Here is a 22115-nt window from a genome sequence, read left to right as displayed (position 1 = left end):
TGAGATATTTGCATACAAACATGAGGATATGGAGTTTCAAATATCTTATTAGGTACACACAGATTTTACTGTTTATTGTTGTCTGAATTCTTTTTATTATTCACTATATTCCGCTTCAGTGAAACTGAAATAAACTGAAAACTAGTGAAACTGGCTTTTTTCAATACCTAGAGACTTTCTCACTTAATTTAGTATTATTGGACTAGAAGGCTATTTGAAAGCCAATCATGTAAAAGATACTGGTATCAGTTTTCGAAAACTTCGTGAGTAAGTAGTTTATTTTATATAGTCTCAAGCTTTTAGATACTGAAATTGTACGAAAAATAAGAAATTATAAAATGAGTTGTTAGAATTAGTCGAAACAATTTAGGTAAAAGTTATCTTTAATAGGTATCTTATGTACCTATAATTTATAGCGAAATAGTGTTTTATTTTTGGTAAAGATAAATTGCTACGCCCTTGCAGGGTCATGCTGATACCAATAAACCACATGTTTGTATAACGCAATGTAGCACACATGAAGCAATAAAGATTTTGAATTGTGACTTCATACTTTAAAAAACAAAAAAAACAATTATCTTTAACGAAGACAGTTCCTAACTAAAGAATGACACTAAAAAAAAACTTTACGCAACAATTCAAAACTATCGCAACCTCTAGTTTATCAATAACCAAGATACAATTGAGAAATATTTCTATCACTATAATAATATTATCTTTATATTGAGTATAAATATCACTTTATCAAAGAGATATGTACCATGTTTTATCTCCGTCAGATGTGAGTTAGTTAGGCCGGTTGGACAAAAATAGGTCACCAAGCCACTTGCAGTAGGCAACTAATTAGACTTTGTTTACACTGCCTAGTGCCTAGTTTAGCTAGTCTAGTCTTTGTCGAGGTCGTCTGGAATATGTATGCTATATTACCATATGGTCGAGTCCATTGTATGGTGTTATTATTATCTTTTATACACATAAATGAGAACATTGATATAATTAGGTACTGCTGGGTAGAGAATTTTTATAGGTGTACATATTCTACACAATCGTTTTCAGTAGTTATTAGTTCCCATATAAGCCAAAAAAAAATGTTTACAAAAAATAAATAAATCCTTATAGTAAACTAGCTTCTTTCGCTCCGTTTCACCCGCTTTGATCGGCTACTTTAGATAGTAGTGTAATGTTTTATAGCCTTCCTCGATAAATGGTCTATACAACACAAAACGAATTTTTTTTTTTCAAATCAAACCAGTAGTTCCGGAGATTAGTGCGTTCACTCAAACTCTTCAACTTTATATGATAGTATAAGCTTTATAAATTCTCAATAATTTAACACTATCACTATTTAATCTAGCAATTGAAACTCAGACGCTTCGTCTGAAGCAAGTAACGTAAGAGCCTAAAGCCTAAGATCTATTATCTACTATGTATTTACAAAACGAAGTACCTACTTGAGTATTAAATCATTCAGTAAGTAATTATGTACATTACATAACGATCAATATCTACACTAGACAATCAGTGTAAAGTCGAACAGCTGTTCAGACAGCAACGATTAATAGATAATGATCATTATTACGCAGTTATCACACGCAGTATCTAAATATTAGATTATGTCTAAAAATACGGTTACCGATCGATATCGGAACGTGTTAAGTTGACTCGTGTAGCAGTACAACGCATAATTTTCAACAAGAAGTCACTGTCTACAACTGATTAGGCCCTAAAATATTGAGAGTTATGCACGCAACACACCTTACAATTTAACTGTGCAGTTTTATCTGTATAGGTAAATGGGCTGTGTATAGCAAACAGTTGAATCGATTCAAAAATAGGAAAAAACGGTACAGTTAAACCTGTACAGGTGTATGTCGCTTACGACATACGATATTTTTGAATCGATTCAACTGTTTGCTATACACAGCTACGATTTACCTACACACCTTAGTGTGTAGACTATATGGACCTGTACAGTCCGACAGTATAGTTAAAACTGCACAGTTAAATCGTAAGGTGTGTAGCGTGCATTAGAGTAACTGTCCACGTTGTGTCATTTGACGAATGATGGACGAATGCATGCATCCTTCACAAATAATAGATTGCTTACAAAAAATAAATTGATGCAACATGGACTGTGGACTGTAGGCCTGATCTTAGGGCACTGGATTCCTTAAAGAGAATTAAAGATCGAATTCAGTACTGCTTGGAAAGGCTATGTCCAGCAGTGGATGGACTAAAAAATACTAAAAATGTACATACATACATATCGTCACGCCTTTAATCCCCGAAGGGGTACGCAGAGGTGCACATTATGGCACGTAATGCCACTGCGTACACCCACTTTTCACAATTTATGTTGTAAGTCCCATGTTATAGGTGGTGAGCCTATTGCCATATACCGGGCACATTTCCAGACTCCGTGCTACCACTGAGAGAAAAAAGCCCAGTAATACTACTGCAAGTATGAAATAACTATAGCAGAAATGGATGACCTTAAGGTACCTTTTGCCCATTATTTTGGGAATAAAACGCTCCACATTTGGTACTATAATATTCAGGTCATAATAAAGTAATTTAAACCTTGTTTAGCAGATTAGTATTACGTAGTCGAGTATCAGCAAACACGCCAGGCGGTCGCTAATTAACAAATTGTCGGATCATATTACTAAGCTGTTCTGACACACGTATAATAGCAGCCATGTTTGTATCCAATGATATGCTAGATACTGCCTAGTGTCTGTTGTTTTATTTTATCGGTATTTAGTATTCATGGAGCCTTCCTCATTCCTGATTGATTTAAATTAATTAATTGTTGGTTTAATTCGGTATTTATAGATTCTTCCTCATTTATAATAATTACTCGTAGTTTTTATAATAATTATTAGTAATAGGTAGACGTTAAAATATTTAAAAAATGATTCTGATTCGAAAAATAGTTAGGTACTTACAATTATAATAATACGATAGTAATATATTTTCTGTTTTCATATTTTCAAGTTTTACCCATAGAAATAAACATTTACAGTAAGTATTTAAACCCACTATAAATAGTAAATACAATGCCGCTTTGTGTATTAACATCTGAACTGAATACGTAGTCTATGAGTCATTGTTTATCTATGGTTTGCAACAATTATGTCATTGCAATCTGTGGTACCTTGAACAGATGCTGGCCGCTTTTTATCTAGACTTCCTTCAATTATTTATGGTTTAAAGGCTAACAGATGGTGATAAGCTAGTCAGATGATCTTACTATTTGTACCGATTTATTCTCGTTTTAAAATGTGGTAATAAGGACCAATAATAGTAAAGAATGACACGGAAAGAGAATGCGGAAATGGCGAATACGGATGGAAGATGTTTTCTATTGAGTAGTCTGAAGTGAAGAAGAGAAATTAAAGAGTATAATTGAACAATCTGACTTTTTTGACTGATTTATCAGACGTTGAAGGTCAAGAGCTAGGTAAATAACCTCAATGGATAAGGAACTTGAGATAACCAATTTTCTCTGTACCCTCAGTACGAGTTTGCTTTACGTTAAACGAAATCTAAGTACTAAGGGATTTTTTTTTGGGGGAAATTCATTCAATGCCTTCTCCCGCCTTGGGCGAGCCGAGGGGGAGTGTCAGACTCTTTACTGACTAAAAACCACCCGGTTTCTTCTCCTGCTTTTAGCCGAAGCCCCGGGAACCTTTCACGTAGTCCGCAGCACCGGCGTACTAAGGGTACACATCATTTCTATAACGTTATGAATCTCAAGTGAAATCAAAGTTTTTATTACCAGTATCACGCATTGAATAGCTACACAACTTCCTAAAATTATCCGAAAAGCAAAAATCATTCAAGTTTAATTAAGATACAGTATTGCCAATTTGGAGATCAACTTTCTCAATTACACTTACAAGTACTAGATAAGAGGTTATACTAGATAACTGACCACAGTTCAGTAAATCTATCCAAACAACCAGATACATGCGGGAGACACCCAGCTACTGATTACTCGCTCTTTTTATTTTAACAAATAATACCGTCATACTGTTTGGCCAACCTTGGACTCACTTTTTACATTGTTATCGATCAATTATACTGCTAAAGCTACAAAAAAGGTTTTTAGCGTGAAAAAGACCTTTCTGCCGGGGCCACAGACGGATTTCCGTTTCCCGGTATACGTATACGTTCATCCCCTTTCCTTCCATAATAGGAATCTCAGCCCTAAATGGGTAAATGTTATTCTTTGCTTAAAATATTTCGTTGAGGAAAGAAAATTAAATTGGGAGGTATATCCAGAGTTTTTACTCTGACTGAAACATTTTTATGTTTTGAGGGGAAATTCTACGAAAATTACTTTACTAGATTATTAATAGAACGTCACGCCTTTTATCCCCTAAGGAGTAGGGAGTGCACCTGCAAATTACAACACGTAAAGCCGCTGTGTAATGTACATCCAGTTATCACCATTTGTGTTATAAGTCCCATGTAATAGTGGGTGACATCTATTTCTGCAGATTGAGACAATACATAATTTACGGAATCCTTAGAATTTTGGTAATTATTTGAATCAATGCATGACTACTAACCTCAATAATTGCAGAGACAGGAGTACTAAGCTTCCATTATGGCAATTACATTTTCTCTCTTAACAGTAAATGCCATTACCGACACTGCTATATCCTCATATATGCAGATTATACACCAATTTGGCCACAGGTATTATCACATTAATCCTAATTGGTTTAATGACCTTCGCGGGCCGCCTGGCAATTAGCACGGACCTTCAAACATAATCAAATATTCAGGGACCTTGACCGCTACAACCTCGGGCCCCGGCCGCCCGCAGGAAGTCGGCCAGATAAGGCACCCGAGCGATTTGTGCCAATTTATCTATTGGTGCACCGTTCAAAATGCTTGGCATGCCAATTGTTGAGGTCAAGGGTTAGGTCTTGGATCGTAAACAGTATATGTAGTGTTCAAATAAGAAGTTATATCATCTAACTTTTTGCTTTGTGGTCTGAAAATAAAGATGGCTTTTAGAAACGCCACTTTTGGCTTTACGGCTCAAGATTTTCTATAGGAAAACTGCATTTTCTCTCTTCCTGGCCTTTGTCCAAATAAGTTGGTCCGACTTCCGAATAAATCTGCCTAAGCCAGATTCAGTTTAAAAATTCCTTATGACACTGGCACAATACACTATGTGGGAACTACCCACACCAAATACCTACTTATATTAACGACACACTCGTGACCAGGCAAATTGAAAGAGAAAAAAGTAAACTCGACATACAATTCCCAAAAGAGCCATTTAGCATCCATATTCCTGGAGTACAGGCCCTGGCGATATGACTGGATCAATAATATATTAAATTGGGTACTCGACATGGGTACAATACTGTACTTGTATACAATTCCATTAACATTTGATAGTATGTGTTACCTATGTACCTATTGTGTAACGATCTCATTCTGATCCCATTTTTTCTGGCTTCTTGCCAGTTCTGGATTGAATAAGGCAGTTAGTGACTAACTGCTAAACTTGGGCAATTTGTAATGCGATTTTAGGTGTTTTTATGTGAAAGATTGTTTTATTCTAAGAGGGAAATAATAGCTATCTTTTGGCCGAATGGTCACTTGATAACAACGAAAGTTATAAAAAATAATGTTAATAAAGAAATCAATATTAACAGCCATGTCAGCTCACTGGTTTATGAAAGCGTATTTCACAATGCGTTGCCTTAACTTCTATCTCTGACAAAATGCGTATTCCCTTACTAGTGAAGACCGAGGCCTTCGCTAAACCCGACCGACGAGACCTTACTTCTCTCGTGGGTTTAACCCTGTTCCAAATGTCATCTCGATCCCGTGACGGAATATCAAACAAACAAACAATCATGCAAACGTACAAACCTTTGCATTTACAATATTATTAGTAAAATATGAAATCATTCAACAACAAATCTACAACGAAACATAGGCCTTCAATTTTATAAATTCAAAGGGACAAAATTTCCAGAAGGAAGAGGAAAAAAACAAATCTCCGTGCTCCTTCGGCACAAGCGAGCCTCATTAGTATAACAAACATACAAGTATTCTCATTACCTTCAACGTATCATTAAAGTCACTTTCTCTCGTTATGTAAAAACTACGTCATCCCATTGAAAACATGGCATTTTCTCGTATGAATAGAATGTTATGGTAACTGCCTATTATCATTATTATTAAGGCCTCGTGATGTATGCTTGTTAGAACTACGTGGAATCAGGCAAAATAGGCATATGTATTAGGATTAGTTGATTTTGTGAGAGTAAGGAATTCCGATTGGTTATAATATCCGCACAAAATATCTTTTTACATACATACATAGCCTCACGCTTGTCTCCCATAGGGGTAGGAAGAGAAAATGGTACGCCAATTGCTACGAATCTTATAAAAATATATTTTTTTAAAGTTGCAATCAAGCTTATGCAACGCATTTAATATTGCTGGTCCAGTGCCAACCCTGTCAAAAATCAGTTAGCTTCTTTTTCGGAGAATCCCAACGAACTTTTTAAAGATGTTTTTTTATACAACAGACTGATTGTACGTGGTTATCAATTTTATATGAAATATTACTGCATGTCTTCGGGACTAATAAATAAAATTGGAGTGTCTGTTTGTAATATTGAAATAACCGCTTTTTACTACATGCATATGAAATACACACGATATACACATACACTAAAATAATCTTTTTAAAATCTTTGTTCTCGCCAATCTCTGAAATGGCTGACTATTTTGAAGGGCTACTTTAATTAGCCACAAAGTCCGTAATCGAACGAACGAATCCGCAGGCATCGGCTAGTTAAATATAAATAAACAACCTTTAGAATATACGATTAATATTGTACTAAACCCACTTCATTATTTTCTCTCCAATTAACCGTAAAAGCGTTATGATATAGCGACCTGAAAAAGGGCTTAATATCAGTCTAGGGAATACGCAAAATGGCGGATACTTAACTAATAAAATAGACTATGTAAACTAATTATTCAAAACGCCACATTTCACCGGTATTAAGGTTAACGTACGCGTTAACGATGCGGTTTAATTTAATTAAACAAAGTGAAAACTAACTGAATGATCTAAACCTTACCTTTATTTAGTTGTATTTGCCACTGGTGTAATATGGGGTCAATGAACTATTATTGCGTGATATGGACAAATATAGCAATGTCTAACTATTAACACGAAGACATAATGATGTGTTGTAGTGAAGTATTTGTGTGTCTCCGTTTAGTAATAAAACCTTGTTTATAACAAGACATGCGTGTGTTATATTTAACTACTAACTAACTTAACTTGTAATTAATTCTCTAAACTGTGTATCGAACATATTAATTAAAAGTAAAAGTAATTTTAATTGCTATCAATATAATCAAACTCTACCTACTAATATCCTCACCGGAGCTGCGAACTACCTAGCGGGTTTACTGGGGCTCCGGCTCGAAAATAAGGAGTAGGATCGGGGTAGTTTTTAGTCAGTAAAAGTCTGACACTCCCTCTCGCCTCGCCCAAGGTCAGAGAAGTCATTGGATGATTTCCCCCCCTTAAATAACTTATATCGATTAGAAACATAATTACTTTTGGTATATCTTCAAAAGACCGAGGCCTTGATAAAATTAATCACATATTCTATAACAAGAACAACCCCATGACCTTCTTGAAGGTTAATTATTATGTTATCGGCTTACTCACGTACTGTTTTGACGAGGAACTCGACTAGTTTCAAGCCATGCTAGAGGCTCATATTCATGAGCAGCATTCCGCGACAATCGCCGCGTCGTGTGTAAGAGCACATCTTACTCGCACCGCTACATAACTTAGCATCAGTGGAAACGGTCACAAAGTTTCACAGCTTTGCTATTACAACCTCACACCATAGATATATAGTACAACCCTGGTGGAAAAACTTAGACAGTATACATCAACCAAAACACTTTATAAGTCCGTTCTAGACGTCCTTTCTAATAAAATACTGTCTTGGAAACATTACTATAATAGTAAAACTGGGGCCTAGAATATGAATATCGGAAATTGCGTTCACTAGAGAACGGATCGTAGCCGGAAATTAGAAAAAGCTGAGGTTAAGGTTGAGGCCAAGGAGATGATTATCTTTATAGATTATTATTTATTATTATCAGCATGAAATTTATTTATAGTAACTAGTTTATATAGAAAACCCATTTTTTGAGGAGTGAAAGTCATCCAATGACTTGCCCTTCCTTGGGCGAGGCGACAGGGAGTGTGTAAAAACCACCCCGTTCCTACTCCAGCTTTTTAAGTCGTAAGTCAGTTAGGTAGTCCGCAGCTCCGGATGAGACGTCAGCCCACTGGGCACCATCTGTGGTGGTCTGATGAGTCTTTGCAATGATTTTTTAGGGTAACTTTCGCCTCTGATTGGCATGTCCCCTGTGGAATTTTGCTTATGGCTACGGTAACGACATTTTATTAAGCAAGCCATAATTCAATCAAGTAAGCCACGAGACTATTTCGCAACTTGATACAGAAAATAATTCATACATAACATGTATGATCAAATTGAATACTATCAAAAAATTCCACAACATCTTTAAAAACGTCATTTATGTACCTTATTACAAAACATGTATGTATTTACGTAAGGTATGTCAAACAAATATGTAATGTAAATACTACGAAATAAAATAGAAATTCCTTCTAACAAAATATGCTGTGCGGATAATACACAATTCCCTAAGGTTATCGTACAAATAAAAATGTTTATCATATCGCGAGTACCTTTTACAAGTTGGCAGTGTTGCCAAGTCGCCGGGACCGTTACAGGGACTCCCGGGATTAAAGAATCGAGTCGCCATGTCAGCTACATATCGATTCAAGTTATGTCCAAACTACTTAAGTATTTGTCTTACAAAATATTCCATACTATCTGAATATTCAAGACAGTCATTCATGTCCCTGGGACGCGCCGGACTTCATTGTTCCGGTGTTTTCATAGTTGTATCTACTGTAGATCCTGGCTTACAGGAGTTGCAGCGGTATGGGAGGTTGTGGCGGGCTTGTCCTATTAAAGAATACTATCTGAATCAATTTTCGCAACAAACCTACTAAGAAAATCGTTTATACTTCTTTGAAATGTACGTTTAGGTATCAAAAACGTCACTTAGGCATTTGCCGATAACATAATTTTGATTTGATATTTACATATTGGAAGTCCCCTAATATAATTAGGTAGTTATCTATGAATAATTTACGATTAATGCGCGTAATCATGGACACGGCCTGTCACAGGATTATGTGAATATAAATCTTAGATAAAGATTATAACTTTGATAAATATACAAAAATATTTGGATAGCCGCATTAATAATTTACACTACTATACTATGTGTTCTAAAAGTATCTGCCACGGCTTTATGATAGGTAGTGTTGTGTTTGCAGACTACAATAGTGAAGAAATTTCGTACACCAGACCTGTTAATTCAATTTGAGGACATAAAGAAGTTAAATAAAAATTGACTAAACTCTGCATTAAGTGGTTAATAAATACGCACGATCCGTCGCATCACACACAATTGATTTCATTGATGAAACTTTACATCAAAGAAAACAATTGATTATATTAATGAAACGACAGAGACACTGACAGAGATAGTTCTTTAATATGTAGACTTTTTTGTATGAAACAACAAATTACGCATAATAAATAATTTATACGTACTATTGTATTCTATTAAAGCCGACGCAGATAATGTTAGAACACCTTATATACTATACCGTATGGTTTATTCTGTTGTATGAATGAAATTAATTATGTTTTAATTGATTCCACAAAACAACATGACTATTGACCCAAACCATGCAACTTGAACATCTGTTTAGAAAACCCATGACACGTCTGTGTTCGTAACATTTAATTTATATCTTAATGAATGTCTAATATTCGAAGTCAATAGGCAGTGGATAGATATAAGCCTTTGTCTATCTGTCTTTGGTATGCATAAGGAAATCCTTACCCTTTTATGGGATGCAGAACCAAGGACTGCACTCTTTCACACATAAAAAATAGGTGTCACTCACCACTAGCTCTCTGGAACTGTACAGCAGCCTTCTGGCACTCCTGCCTGGCAGTGGTGGCCAGTGCCACGGCATCGTAGTAAGGTCTGGACTTGTCCACACACGTCCCCAACCGCTTGGTCCACGCCTGCAGCCGACGCGACGTCTCATTCAGGAGCAGGTGGAATGTTTTCATAGACTCCTGGAGAAAGAGAGGTCTTTGTTCTAAATGTTTTAATATTTTCTACTTCATCCTTTGGGTCCTATAATTCAAAATGCTTTGAAAGAGAGGTGTCCAGTAATGGAGGTTAATAAACTGATATGATATTGATAATGATAGATTCAAAGTATTTGAAAGACTTAAATTATTGTATGAGGAAGGATGTTCTATAAATGGCTTCTGTGTGGATGTTCTATGAATGTTACGCTAGATTATATTAAAAACAAAGAGACGATTCTCAAGAAACATACTTTGTCGAGCATTTACAGTACCTACGTAGGATATAGAATCGGTAGAATCGATGTGTGCTTGTAATGGTGTGTTTTAATAATGCTTGATAATAAATCTGGTAATTATGTTAACAGTAATAACCTAACCATACCTTAAGCTAAATTCCGTATATCAAAATTATCATATTTTCTAGAACGGTGCCCACTTTCCAAGTACCTACAATCTACATATTTCAACAAAACATTCCAAATGGTACAAATATTACGAGTTACATCACACAACAAGTATGATGTGGTGTCATACGTTGGCCGCTGTAATTGACCTAATCTACGCTAGCTGCGCCCGCGCCGACCTCCGTCGTATCACTCGCTGACGTACCTTCTACGTCTGATAGTATTGTTGTTGATATCTATTTAATGAACAGGTGTTGAGGTATTGGACAAAGACAGTTCTATTGTTAATGTGAACGTCTTATATTTTAATTCTGGAAAGTCTTCCAAAGTTAAGAAAGAACAAATGTGCTTGTAGTAGAACAGGAAAGGAAAGGTACTATCTCCTAAAATGTCACTTTCCCTTTTCACTGATTACATACGAATTCGGTTATAGACAGCTGCTGAACATTCGGTTATTGATAATTTTCTAAATATAAAAAGGGGCGGAAACGGTCGTAAAACTAGGAACTCTATTTATGGACGTAGCATTACTGTTGTTTACTTTAAACGCGACATTTTATGTGGATCTAACATCAAAAACTGCTGTACCGATTTGGATAACATGTAACATTTAGATAGCAACTTTTGAAACCCAATATACCACGGTCGCACTTCTAGCATTAACTTATAAACTCTGCAGTCTGCCTCGCCTTGACTCTTATTATAATGTCAATGCATTGGTATTTCTGATATTGCTACATGGCCATACAACCAAGAGTTTAACAAATCTGTACGTGATTTATAATGAACATGCTGCATACAACGTTGGAGAGCACTGAAGCATATCTGTCAGGTTCTAAGTAAAACGAAACAGTTAGATTTCTTTGGTAAATTAATCACTTAGTAAGTTAACCTTGAACTTTTGTCCATCATTTATAATGTTTAAAGAATTGGTACAATGTTTTATAAATAAATTACTTTAAGTGTAAAGCAAATTATTTTTCAGGAAATATTTTTAGGTTGGAATTCATCAAGATGGTATGGCTTCCGCAATAAGACTAAGAGTTGCATAGAAGATGCAAGACATACTCAACACTGCATTGATTTTATTGTTTTAAGCACCTGTATTTGTCACAAACGATTAGCTTTGCTTTCTTATCAATAAATATGATTAATGCGAATCGGTTTCAAGTTTAATCAGTCACTACTGTAGAGATGGTCATGAAGATTAACCGCTGCACTCTCGATAAGCTGTAAACAAGAATGCTATAAAATGAAAATAAACGTGTTGTTTCTTCTCAAACAATATGGATTAAAAACAATAACTAAATCTTAGATACTTGACACTATTTTGTTGAGCAAGTCTTCGCAATTGCAATACAAAGTATGAAGAAGACCTTAATCCAAAAGGAATTCAATTACCGAAAAGACTAACTATCACAGATTTTCTCTTCCCGACGTTTCCAATATGACAAAAACTGTATTTCCTCTATGACCGTGGAACTAATCAAACTACTAGGTACCGAAAAGTAGGAAGATCTTTGGTTACCATTGCAGAAAATATCAGGACATGATTTTATCTTTATTCAAAATCTTAAGTTACTTAGACAAGTACTCGCGTAGAGTAAACCTTGCAAAAACAGCCTAGTTAACGGGCCCGTCTCACTGAACTACGGAGTGGAACGCACATAACAGGATTTCTTTCATCTTGTTTGTTAGGCGACACCACTGCACTGTACCTACTTCTGCACAAATGGCAGTCCGCAGTAATTATACCGGGCACTGCAATTACCAACTGGGTCTTAAGCTAACTTAGAAACCACAAGAAAAAACTACACGAACACTGCAGTAGCAATTTATTTTGATACGGCTATTAATAAAACATAAAAGTAATTAGATTCAATTGTAGAATTTGTTGAAATAAAAATTAACTGCGAAATTAGTCGCTAAGCGTAAATGTTGCAACGGTTAATTTAATTCAACTAAAGTACATTTTTATCAAATAAAAACTAGTCACGAAATTGTAAGTCTTAATTGGACTGCTATAATAGTCCAGTCCACGATAGTACGGTCAAAACAAACTTTCAAATAGAGCGCAAGTTACAAACAAAAGACTAAAAATAACCTCAAATTCCCATAAACACAAACGCGTACATTATGAACGCAGAGATATTTCTTGTCATGGGAAATGAGCCTTAAACTTCAAAGCGAAGCAAAACAAAGAGAAAAAATTACCTTGAGCAAATTGATTTACTCCAACCGAGTGAATTACTAAAGACGGTCCCAAACTCCGTTTTACTCGGTAAAGTGTAACGGGGACATTGAAGATATTTTAGGAAATTTCAATCGATCACTCGGAAGTTGGTTTATGAATTTTAATGTTTAATGTTCAGAGTACCGTTGTTATTTTGTTAGTAAAATTGTTGAGCGTAACGATTCCGCTGCCAAATCTCAATAGTTGCTTATGCAGCAAAAGGACAGAATGGCACATGAAAGTTTAAGTGTATTATTTCTCTATTTTTCTAGCAGAAGTGTGTTGTGACACCCAGATTTCGCTGGCTATGTTATGTGTATTTGGGAAATCAAACATCAAATAACCACTTAATGCTCCAAAATAGGTACCTACCTATAGATATCATGCTTCTGATTTCAGTCGCAATGTACACGCGAAAATATTATGAAAAGGAAAAATACCTATGTCAAGATATCTCATATCACCCACGATACAAGACGCAGCGAAATCTGGAATTCAATTTACTCCAGATATGAAGAATATATTAAGTTACCGTCGGTTTGTGCCTACGTTTCCTCAAGGTCAACGTAAAATTAGATAAAGGGCCTCTTTAGTGCCAACCTGCCTACGTAGGGCTTCACTTACTCCGTTAAATATTGTACCGACTTGGAAGGTGAACTTTGTTCGATCGATTGCAATCAACTACATTTATTGTTCGTATAGAAACCACTGCAGTCGGTGCTCAATCGGATAGAAAAATCGCGTATTTTATGGGACTGCAAGATAGCATTGAAAAATGGCTTGGAAAAATCCCTGTGTCATCTTGTTATATTCTTTCAGCTAGAATTTCCAATCCATTTAGAAATTATTTCAAAAGACATTTTAGCGTAATACTAAAGAAATAAACCTTAATTACTAAAATATACGGCCTCAAAAGAAACTCCAACTCCTTTGACACCCTAATCCTTTTTGGATACCAGCATAAAACTTATCCTTGAACGTAGGCAAGACTTCATTAATTATAATAAAACAAAGGTTTTTGCCTATCATAGCGCCTAGATTAAAGGCATCACTTTCAAAATTAGGCTATAAAATGCTATGAATCATGCCAGACACAAAAATAGTCGTGAAAATGTCTGCCACTTAGCACAATGACGAAGTGAAATAATTCCAAGACCTCGTTTTGGTCGTAAATCATTAATATCTTTTATCTAGGCCAGTTATTATTGGAAAAACAAACGTTACGCTTTATCGATTCTATGTTATGATGTTCACTTTCTTCGTGTTTTTGTTTTTGATAACATCGATAGTTTTATCAGACTGATGACAGTAAGGAAGTATTTAAACTTAGCACCATTAAGTAACCCGGTATTCGGATAGTTCTTTTCGATAGTGTATAAAATAAAAGCAATTTAGAACAACTTTTTGGATGTCTGAATATGGAGGAGACTAAAGGAATGTGTAAAGAAATAGAGAGTCACGTCATGACCTTCGTAAATTCTTAATAGCAGGACTGCAGTAGATTCGTCCATGCGACAAAGGCGTAATTTCCTGTACGACAGTTTGTTTCCTAAACTCTAGACGAAAAAATATAGAAAAAATCTAGACGTCTCTTAAATGCATATTATCTGATTCGAGAACATTTCCTCATACGCTGCTAAATACAGATAAATGTGGAATTTAGTGTCTACACACAAAGTGATAATTACATATTCATGTTCCGCTCATGATGACTCAATGATGTCTGCTTGTACAAACAGTAACTTCCTACGTTTTTCTACTCTACAATACAAAATATTTGTAGAAAAAGGAACCTTACTGTTATAGGCTATTTTTAATACCAAGCGTTCATAGGCCACGATAACCAATTACCATCAGGTAGGCCGTGTGCTTTCTTGCCACCGTCGTGGTATAAATAATATACCAAGCCTTGAATTAAGCCCATAGAATATGTCCTATGGGATTTCTAAATGGCGAGACAACAATATTCACACCTCAAACTATGTGTGCCACCGGGTCAAAAAATAAATTATCCTATGCGATATTTAAACATTCCTACAACTGGAATAAATTTGGACCTACCCTAAACAAGTCACACCCTGTCTACAAAAATAGTTCACGGGGTTAAATGGAAAAGCCTGCCAAGTTGAATACAACAATTTTACATTCGTACTAAGTAAGGCAGTCTTCACTGTAAATATCCAAGAATGCCAAGCTATTAGAGTGCCCTAGTTTTTGTTTTTTGTTTTTACGGAGCCGCTATTAACAAAAATATGTACAATTCGTGACATTTGTCAGTTAAGTTGCAAAGGGGTCAATCATATTACCCATGACTTCGGTTAGAAATAAGTAAAGCTGTTTAGGAAAGTATTTTTCGAGGTTCTTTGTAACTCAATTTTAGCTAAGAATTGAAGGAAATACATAGTTCCTTTTTTAATGTAGTTAAGCCATTAGATGCAATTAATTTGAGTGCAATTTATTGAAGTCATAATTATCCGTAATACGTATAACCGTTATTAATTATTATACTAAGCGTATCATCCATAAAAATCAATTTAAGCCATTATAGTTAGCTACGGAATATTTTGTTGACTAGCCTAGACTAAGACATTTTGCGGTTTAAGGAGATAAATTGGAAGTAACTCACATCTAGCTCCAATTCCAGTTTGTTGATCTCATCGGTGGCTGCGTTCAGCTTCTCGAGCTCCACCTGGAAGTTATTGAAGAACTTGAGACAATCGCACGGCACACGCACATTGTACTCCCAAACGAATGGTAACAGCAAGCAACATGTAGAGACGGGAAACATCCGCGACATTACTATAGATTCATCAACGGTTATCACTGTACCAACATTTATCACTTATGTCTAGATAAAAGACAAAATATCACAAGTTATCTAACTGTACCTTATACGACGAACGTTTCCTGTCCCTACAAACAAAAGCGAACTAAAAAGCATTACTTACATATTTTTACGCCCATTTCATTAACTATTGTGACGATATTATTATTATAAAACAACACTAATAAAATAACTACATAAATGCTAAATTACATTTTATTTCAAATTAACATAGTTTTACATTATAATCATAATCCATACATGCGATAAATTTTACGTTACAAAAATATTTTATTACGCATTTAGCAAAATTTTTTTTTATCTAATTATTTTTTTATAAAAAGAAAAAGAGATTTTTGAATACGTTCTTTTTTTAAACTCAGCCGAATAGCTACGCACCTTTATAATAATATGTTAAAAAGAATAAATTGTGATACATAGATATTTAGATATATTATTTTAATAGTAATAAAATAATACTTAATTATGAGACAATAATAGTAATAATGGAATGGTTCAGTTGTAGGTACTATTTATTATATGGTTTGACCTTTAATATAATAAATCGTATTATATGAACACGTTAACTTTTGGTAAAGTTAGTCACTTAGCTATTTCGTAACTCACATTAGGCCGCTGGGATAATTAATGATTTTTATTTTAATATAAAAATTACAATATGAGATTACATATAAATGAGTTAGAATTATTTAATAAGTTACTCTTCATAATGGTATTGCAAACATAAAAAAATAAATTTCTACATTATCAAAAAATCCTCTCCGGTGGTCGAAATCTAAATGCTGACTACAAAAATACAACATCAACATGTTTAATTAGAATATGTTGAGAATTACAATAGAAACAATGATAGTACATTATGCAACACGGAGATTCAATGAATCTTACTTGCAATAATAATGTAATGTATTTATATTAAAAAATAGTTATATTAATTAATGATAATAATGTTTTATTTGTGTGATATTTGACACTAATTACCTAATTTATTACAATGAAAATATTATTCAATAAAAATATGTAACTTAAAGGATTGCATGGAATAGCGGAGTACCAGTATGATTAAAAGGAAATAAGTAGGTACAGTACACATTCGAGTTTTTTTTTTAAGTGACGACATCTTTATGTGAACTGTTTTAACAGATTCAATCGTAAAATCAAGAATATGCTTCATTCGGAAATAAGTTTTATCTAATTTAATTTACATCAGTTTAATCATGAATGTTAGTGTCAAACTTCACATTTATAAATGAAATAATTAAAAATATAAACAAGTAATTCTTTAATAGTGGTTTGTGGCCTTGTCATAGTTTTCAATAGTTGCATGCCTTAGGCCTTTACAAAAATATAAACAGATGCAATACAAAAACACAATTGTACAAACAAAAAATAATTTTAACTTGAATATTAAATATGCAATTGCTGTTTGTTTAATCTAAAGAGAAATTGCTATAAGTATTAATCATTGACCTCAGAATAATTAAAAATATTAATTCAAGTGATAATTATTCCATACAACACACCCAAGTTAATGATATAATATTATTGCTTTAAAGCTTTGTATCCTGGGGTTATACAACTACCAAGTAAAATTCAAAGGTTTAATTATTTAGTAAGTCTGCTCAGCAGTAGGTAAACAAAACAATAATTCAATTATTGCTAATTCTTTGATAAGACTTTCAAGTAAATTGACGAGAAAGTTTGGATATTCAATCAATTAATATAAAATGTGATGTATCTTTATAAAAATAGGCTGAGTACCTACCTAGTAGTTTGTGAACAAAATAATTGTGTTTATTGTATCATGTATCAGTGCAACAGTCAAGTCCTCACATGGAAATTTACAAAATACAGTAAAAATGGCACATTAACTATTCTGAAAAATAAGTTAGTAGATGTGAAACATAATTAATTATACCCCTAATCATTAATTAATACAATTTCCAAATTAACAACTAACAATTTAACTCGAAAATTGACAAACAATGTTGTGATACATTATTGTAAATTATTTTTTGTGGACAGGAAACAGTCCTATAAGGTACCAAAACATATACACACAAGAAACATGTAGTACAGAAACCTACACATCCCATATACACGCTCCGAATATACGACAACAAGATCTATATACAAACATGTGTATTCATAAGTGTTTTGGACCAATCAGTTCAAATCACTATCACAAATGTATTTCCCAGAGACGAACCGTCGCTTTACGAGGGACAGTCGGTAGCCGCTGCCTATTAGTTCGAACTCAATGCCGGAGAGGGTCGCGCCCTCGCAGTTGAATTGCGCCGAAATCGTTGCTTTACTAGATGGACCTTTGCCCAGCTCGAAACGCGCCTTCAGCGAGCCCACGCCCCTGTCCTCCGAATGCTGTGACAGCTCTGTGAAGCGCCACATTGCTTGCTCATTTTCTCCACTCCATGCGGTTTTCGGCATCGCAATCACGTTCTTAACTCCCCCATTCATAGGCACGCAAACTGATACGTTCAGCAGAGGAGATGGCGGACTCATTGCGTGCAAGTTATATTTATAATCGACTTTTAAGTCAGTATGATCTTGTTCACACTTCCAATAAGATACCATTTGAAGCGGACATGATGCGGCGCCGGCTTTGGGTCGCACTTGGTATTTAAGTATATCTACGTTGAAGTACTGCGCTGTAGGATTCTTCTCAGACTGCCGTTTCAGTAGTGACGTTAAAGCTGGCATGTTAAACTCAACCACCGTATTATCGCGAGTCGACATCATCGCATTAATACTAATCAACTGTTTGTTAGGTAGCACATTGTCCAATCTATGAATGTTTTTCAGTCTGAAACACAATTTAGCTGGGTTCGGATTATTAGCCAATACGCCAACGATGCCGGTGGGGAAGGAGAGCATCATGTCTCCTGACATTTTAACTTGGCACTTGGATTCTTCCGTACCACGGAAATAGGAATGAATAATCTCATGGAAAGCGACAGCCAACGGTATAGTATCCGCCATGCCGATAGTAAGGGGTGAAGGACCGCGTGACCCCGAGGAGCCTGCGGTGCGGAAGTCACCTTCTGACCGTCTCGAAGGCGGACGAGGGAGCGAAATGGATGACATCGTAGGAGTGGAAGTTCGAATATTGGTTTGGCCCATTTCTCCTACTTCCGAAAATAGATCGCCAACCTCGGCATTAGAAACAGGAGTAGGACTTTCAAGTAGATGTGATTGATTGCCTTGCAAAGGGGCATAGGGATTGGAGACATTGCCATGTGGCGACGCAGGGTTGCTGACGGTCGGACTTTGAAAGAAGTTCAAGTCTAATAGGTCACTGCTTGCTTTGCTAGTGTTAGCGTTGGACCCGCGCCTGTTTGTGCCAATTTTGTACAGAGATATATTTTCGACTGTAGCTCTAAGCTCATCTACACTTGCTGATATTGGATTGCAACCATTACTTATGGGTTTAATTTCTACATGGATCTTCTGTTCCCTCTCCTCTTCTGAGTCTGAATCTGTAGAGGAGTACACACTACCTTTTTCATCTTTGGGTCTAATACAGTAGCCTTCTTCATCAACTTCTGGGGAATTCATGAAATCTTCTTTTGTCGGTACTTCTTCCTCTTTCTCTTCTAAATCAGACTTTTCACCAGTATTTGAGTTTTCTGAAATTTCATCCTTCTTCTTTTTTGGTTTTTTCAGTTTAGGCTTAGTTCTTCTACTACGCAAGAACCATTTAGATTCCCTGAGAGTAGTTCTACCCATGTTGTCATCTTTGTCAGGTGCCACTGGTGTGGCTGGTGTACCACTGGGGCTGGATGGTGCAGAACATGGTGCCGCACCCTCAATACTGCCACTAGGCTCCTCCTTACTTTGGAAATTTGGGGTAAACAAATTCAAAAGTGAGGTAGTTCTCCTTGAAGTCTTACTTGCAAATGATGGCTCCTTCTTTGGTGCCTTAGCTGGTTGTGCAGGTTTGTGTGACCCATTTGAGACAGTTGATATCTGGTCAGCCTCTGATATAGAGTTGTTTGCTGATCCAGGCTTAGGTAATGAAAGAGGTAGTTCAACTAAGACTGCCTTCTCTATTGCATTATATTTCTCAATGAGGAACTGCTCGAGCAGTTTCTCAGCAGTTAATTCCAAGCATTGGTGTTTAAAATCTCGATGCACTTGTCCCATCATATCATGATTGTTCTGGATAATATCTGCATACGAGTTGACAAACTGTTTCATTTGTTTGAGATGTGCTTCCTCGACATCTTGGAAGTGTTTACATGTCTGGGTCATTTTCTTCTCAAAGTCTTGTTTCACCAGGTTGTACTTCTCGGCTAATTGTTTGTAGTCTTCGTGTAGCTTCTTAATCTTAACTTCAGCCTTCTCGATATCTTTAGCAGATGCATTATCTTTCCTCAGCTTCTCTAACTCAGCTGACTTACTGGTGTACACATCCTTAGCTTTCTGCAAAGCTTGTTTGGTGTTCTGTATCAGTAACACTACCTCCAGTGTGTTAGACTCTGAGTCTTTAACAGCTTTGTGCTTCTTATGAAGCTCCTCAGCATACCTGGCAACATCTTTGACAAGTTCACTCAGTTTTTGGAACATATGCTGATGGAGGTTGGACAGTTTCTCGGCGGAACATTTCAATACGCCCCAAAATGGAGCGAACGTGCCTTGCGCGCAATTACTATTCGCTTGTTTCGCTAGTTTAGCTAAAGATTTCGAATTGGTCTCTTCAATATTCGACCTTTCCCTAAGGTACTCTGAGAGCTCTTTGCTGGCAATGAGTCCGTATTTCATGTTTTGATATAAGATATCGTATCCATTGTGCTCGTTGGCGAAATAATCGACAAAGTTGACACTCATCTTTGCAGTTACAAGGGCCTACCATAACAGTTACTCAGTACATTATTTTTCACTCACTGACCTGTATTCTAGGGTCGAGCTCAGTATCACCATTGTCGTCGGCCGGGATCGTGAATGAGGACTCTTCCATTGTAGTTAGTACTTAGGACTAGGAAGCCACCCAATCACCTAAATTACATCACCGACACAATAGCGTATAGCGTCACCTTCACTCGCTAGACACAGAACTGATATTGATTGAATACATCACAGGCAGGGTTGTTTAATTTTATCTTTTATCACTGAATATAGCTCCGCGTTACGTGTTTAATTTAGCAAAATAAATAATAAAATAAGAATTTTTCATTCAAGATGACGTCCACCTTCGTGACGTCAAATCATAACAATAGACAAAACAAACTTTTTAAACTACATGAACTTGGGCGTAAACATGAGACGATATTTAGTAATATTTTTTAGTCGATTTTTTATATATGCTTGAGGAATTTATTTTTGTATATGTAAATATTTTTTTTATATTTGGCCCAGTTATGATTATTTCGTGGCTTATTTCGTTAATTTACCTCTATTAATTACCTATGGTTCTCATACAACAAATTATCTTAATGCTTCGACTTCGGCTCATAAGACATTTGATAGGTTAAACTAGCTTCTGCCAGTGAGTTCATAAACGTTCTGTTGGGATAAAAAGTAGCTTAGCCTATACACATATTATTCCCGACTAAAATCTACCCCTGTTCCGAATTTCAACCTGATCCCTCCAGCCGCTTAAACATGACGTGATTGAGTCACAAACACAAAATTCCGCAATTATAATAATTATTAGTAAGATGGTAAACAAAATAAAAGTTGCGTGAAGGGCCGTAGAGAGATTCCGTAATCAGAAGATTATGACGTCGAAGATTATGACGCCGAGAACGACAACAGAGTTGTTGCAAAGCATCCAATTAGAACGAGGTACCATTTGTCTACATAGCGTTCCACTGCGTGGTCACAACGGTATAATGGGGTATGTCATAAGAAATACATGGGAAAACCTTACTCTGTGGGATGTGGAAATACCAGTGAGATGAATTAATTTTGACTGGATATTGACTAAGGTCTGAAAAAAGAACCAAGATCGTCATTCAAAGATGGGCAGAGTGAACGATGTCGCCAAAAAGTTGTTCATATTAGTGATAATCGTTTTGTCATTTTGATTGTATTTTCTAGAAGAAATAGATAGAAATTGGAAAAAATATATATGCCACCGGAAAATAACAAGATCCGTAAGTAATTTTACGTCCATATTTTAATGTGGACGTCAAATATTACAATTTATATCCCGTTTAGAATCCTACGAAAGTTTATAAACTTCCTAGTAGATTGATGAACTTACGGATTTTGTTATTTTCCGGTGACATATATAAGCTGACGCTTGTATATGGGGTATGAAGAAAACAATAACCAAATTAAGAATCGAATATCTAATATATAAAATATCAAATGTTTTAAACATTTGA

General features: G+C 35.5%; 2 protein-coding genes across 3 annotated transcripts in view; both read right to left on the bottom strand.

Moving 5' to 3' along the window:
* The window catches only part of LOC118267283 (SH3 domain-binding protein 5 homolog), a 28651-nt gene extending 7641 nt beyond the window's left edge, over nucleotides 1–21010 (bottom strand). The window contains exons 1-3 of one of the 2 annotated variants that reach the window (XM_035581194.2): nucleotides 20675–21010; nucleotides 15550–15612; nucleotides 10091–10268 (exon numbers count right to left, since the gene is read on the bottom strand). In XM_035581194.2, coding sequence (XP_035437087.1) covers nucleotides 10091–10268; nucleotides 15550–15612; nucleotides 20675–20743 — 310 coding nt within the window. In that variant the 5' untranslated portion in view covers nucleotides 20744–21010. Of the gene's footprint in view, nucleotides 1–10090; nucleotides 10269–15549; nucleotides 15862–20674 lie in introns of those variants that run through there. The other variant, XM_050703051.1, reaches the window with a different exon arrangement.
* LOC118267282 (F-BAR domain only protein 2) lies at nucleotides 15946–20675 on the bottom strand. Its single transcript, XM_035581193.2, has one exon. It carries the CDS (start codon nucleotides 20611–20613, stop codon nucleotides 17935–17937), a length of 2679 nt encoding a protein of 892 aa, XP_035437086.1. The 5' UTR covers nucleotides 20614–20675; the 3' UTR covers nucleotides 15946–17934.
* Nucleotides 21011–22115: the final 1105 nt, after the last annotated feature.

This window comes from Spodoptera frugiperda, chromosome 23, assembly GCF_023101765.2.
Source record: "Spodoptera frugiperda isolate SF20-4 chromosome 23, AGI-APGP_CSIRO_Sfru_2.0, whole genome shotgun sequence".
Classification (NCBI taxonomy): domain Eukaryota; kingdom Metazoa; phylum Arthropoda; class Insecta; order Lepidoptera; family Noctuidae; genus Spodoptera; species Spodoptera frugiperda.
This window is presented reverse-complemented; position numbering and strand designations above follow the sequence as displayed.

What these genes read in the sequence shown, in the direction of transcription:
- LOC118267282 (XM_035581193.2), bottom strand. Translation starts at nt 20,613, where the DNA reads ATGAGTGTCAACTTTGTCGATTATTTCGCCAACGAGCACAATGGATAC.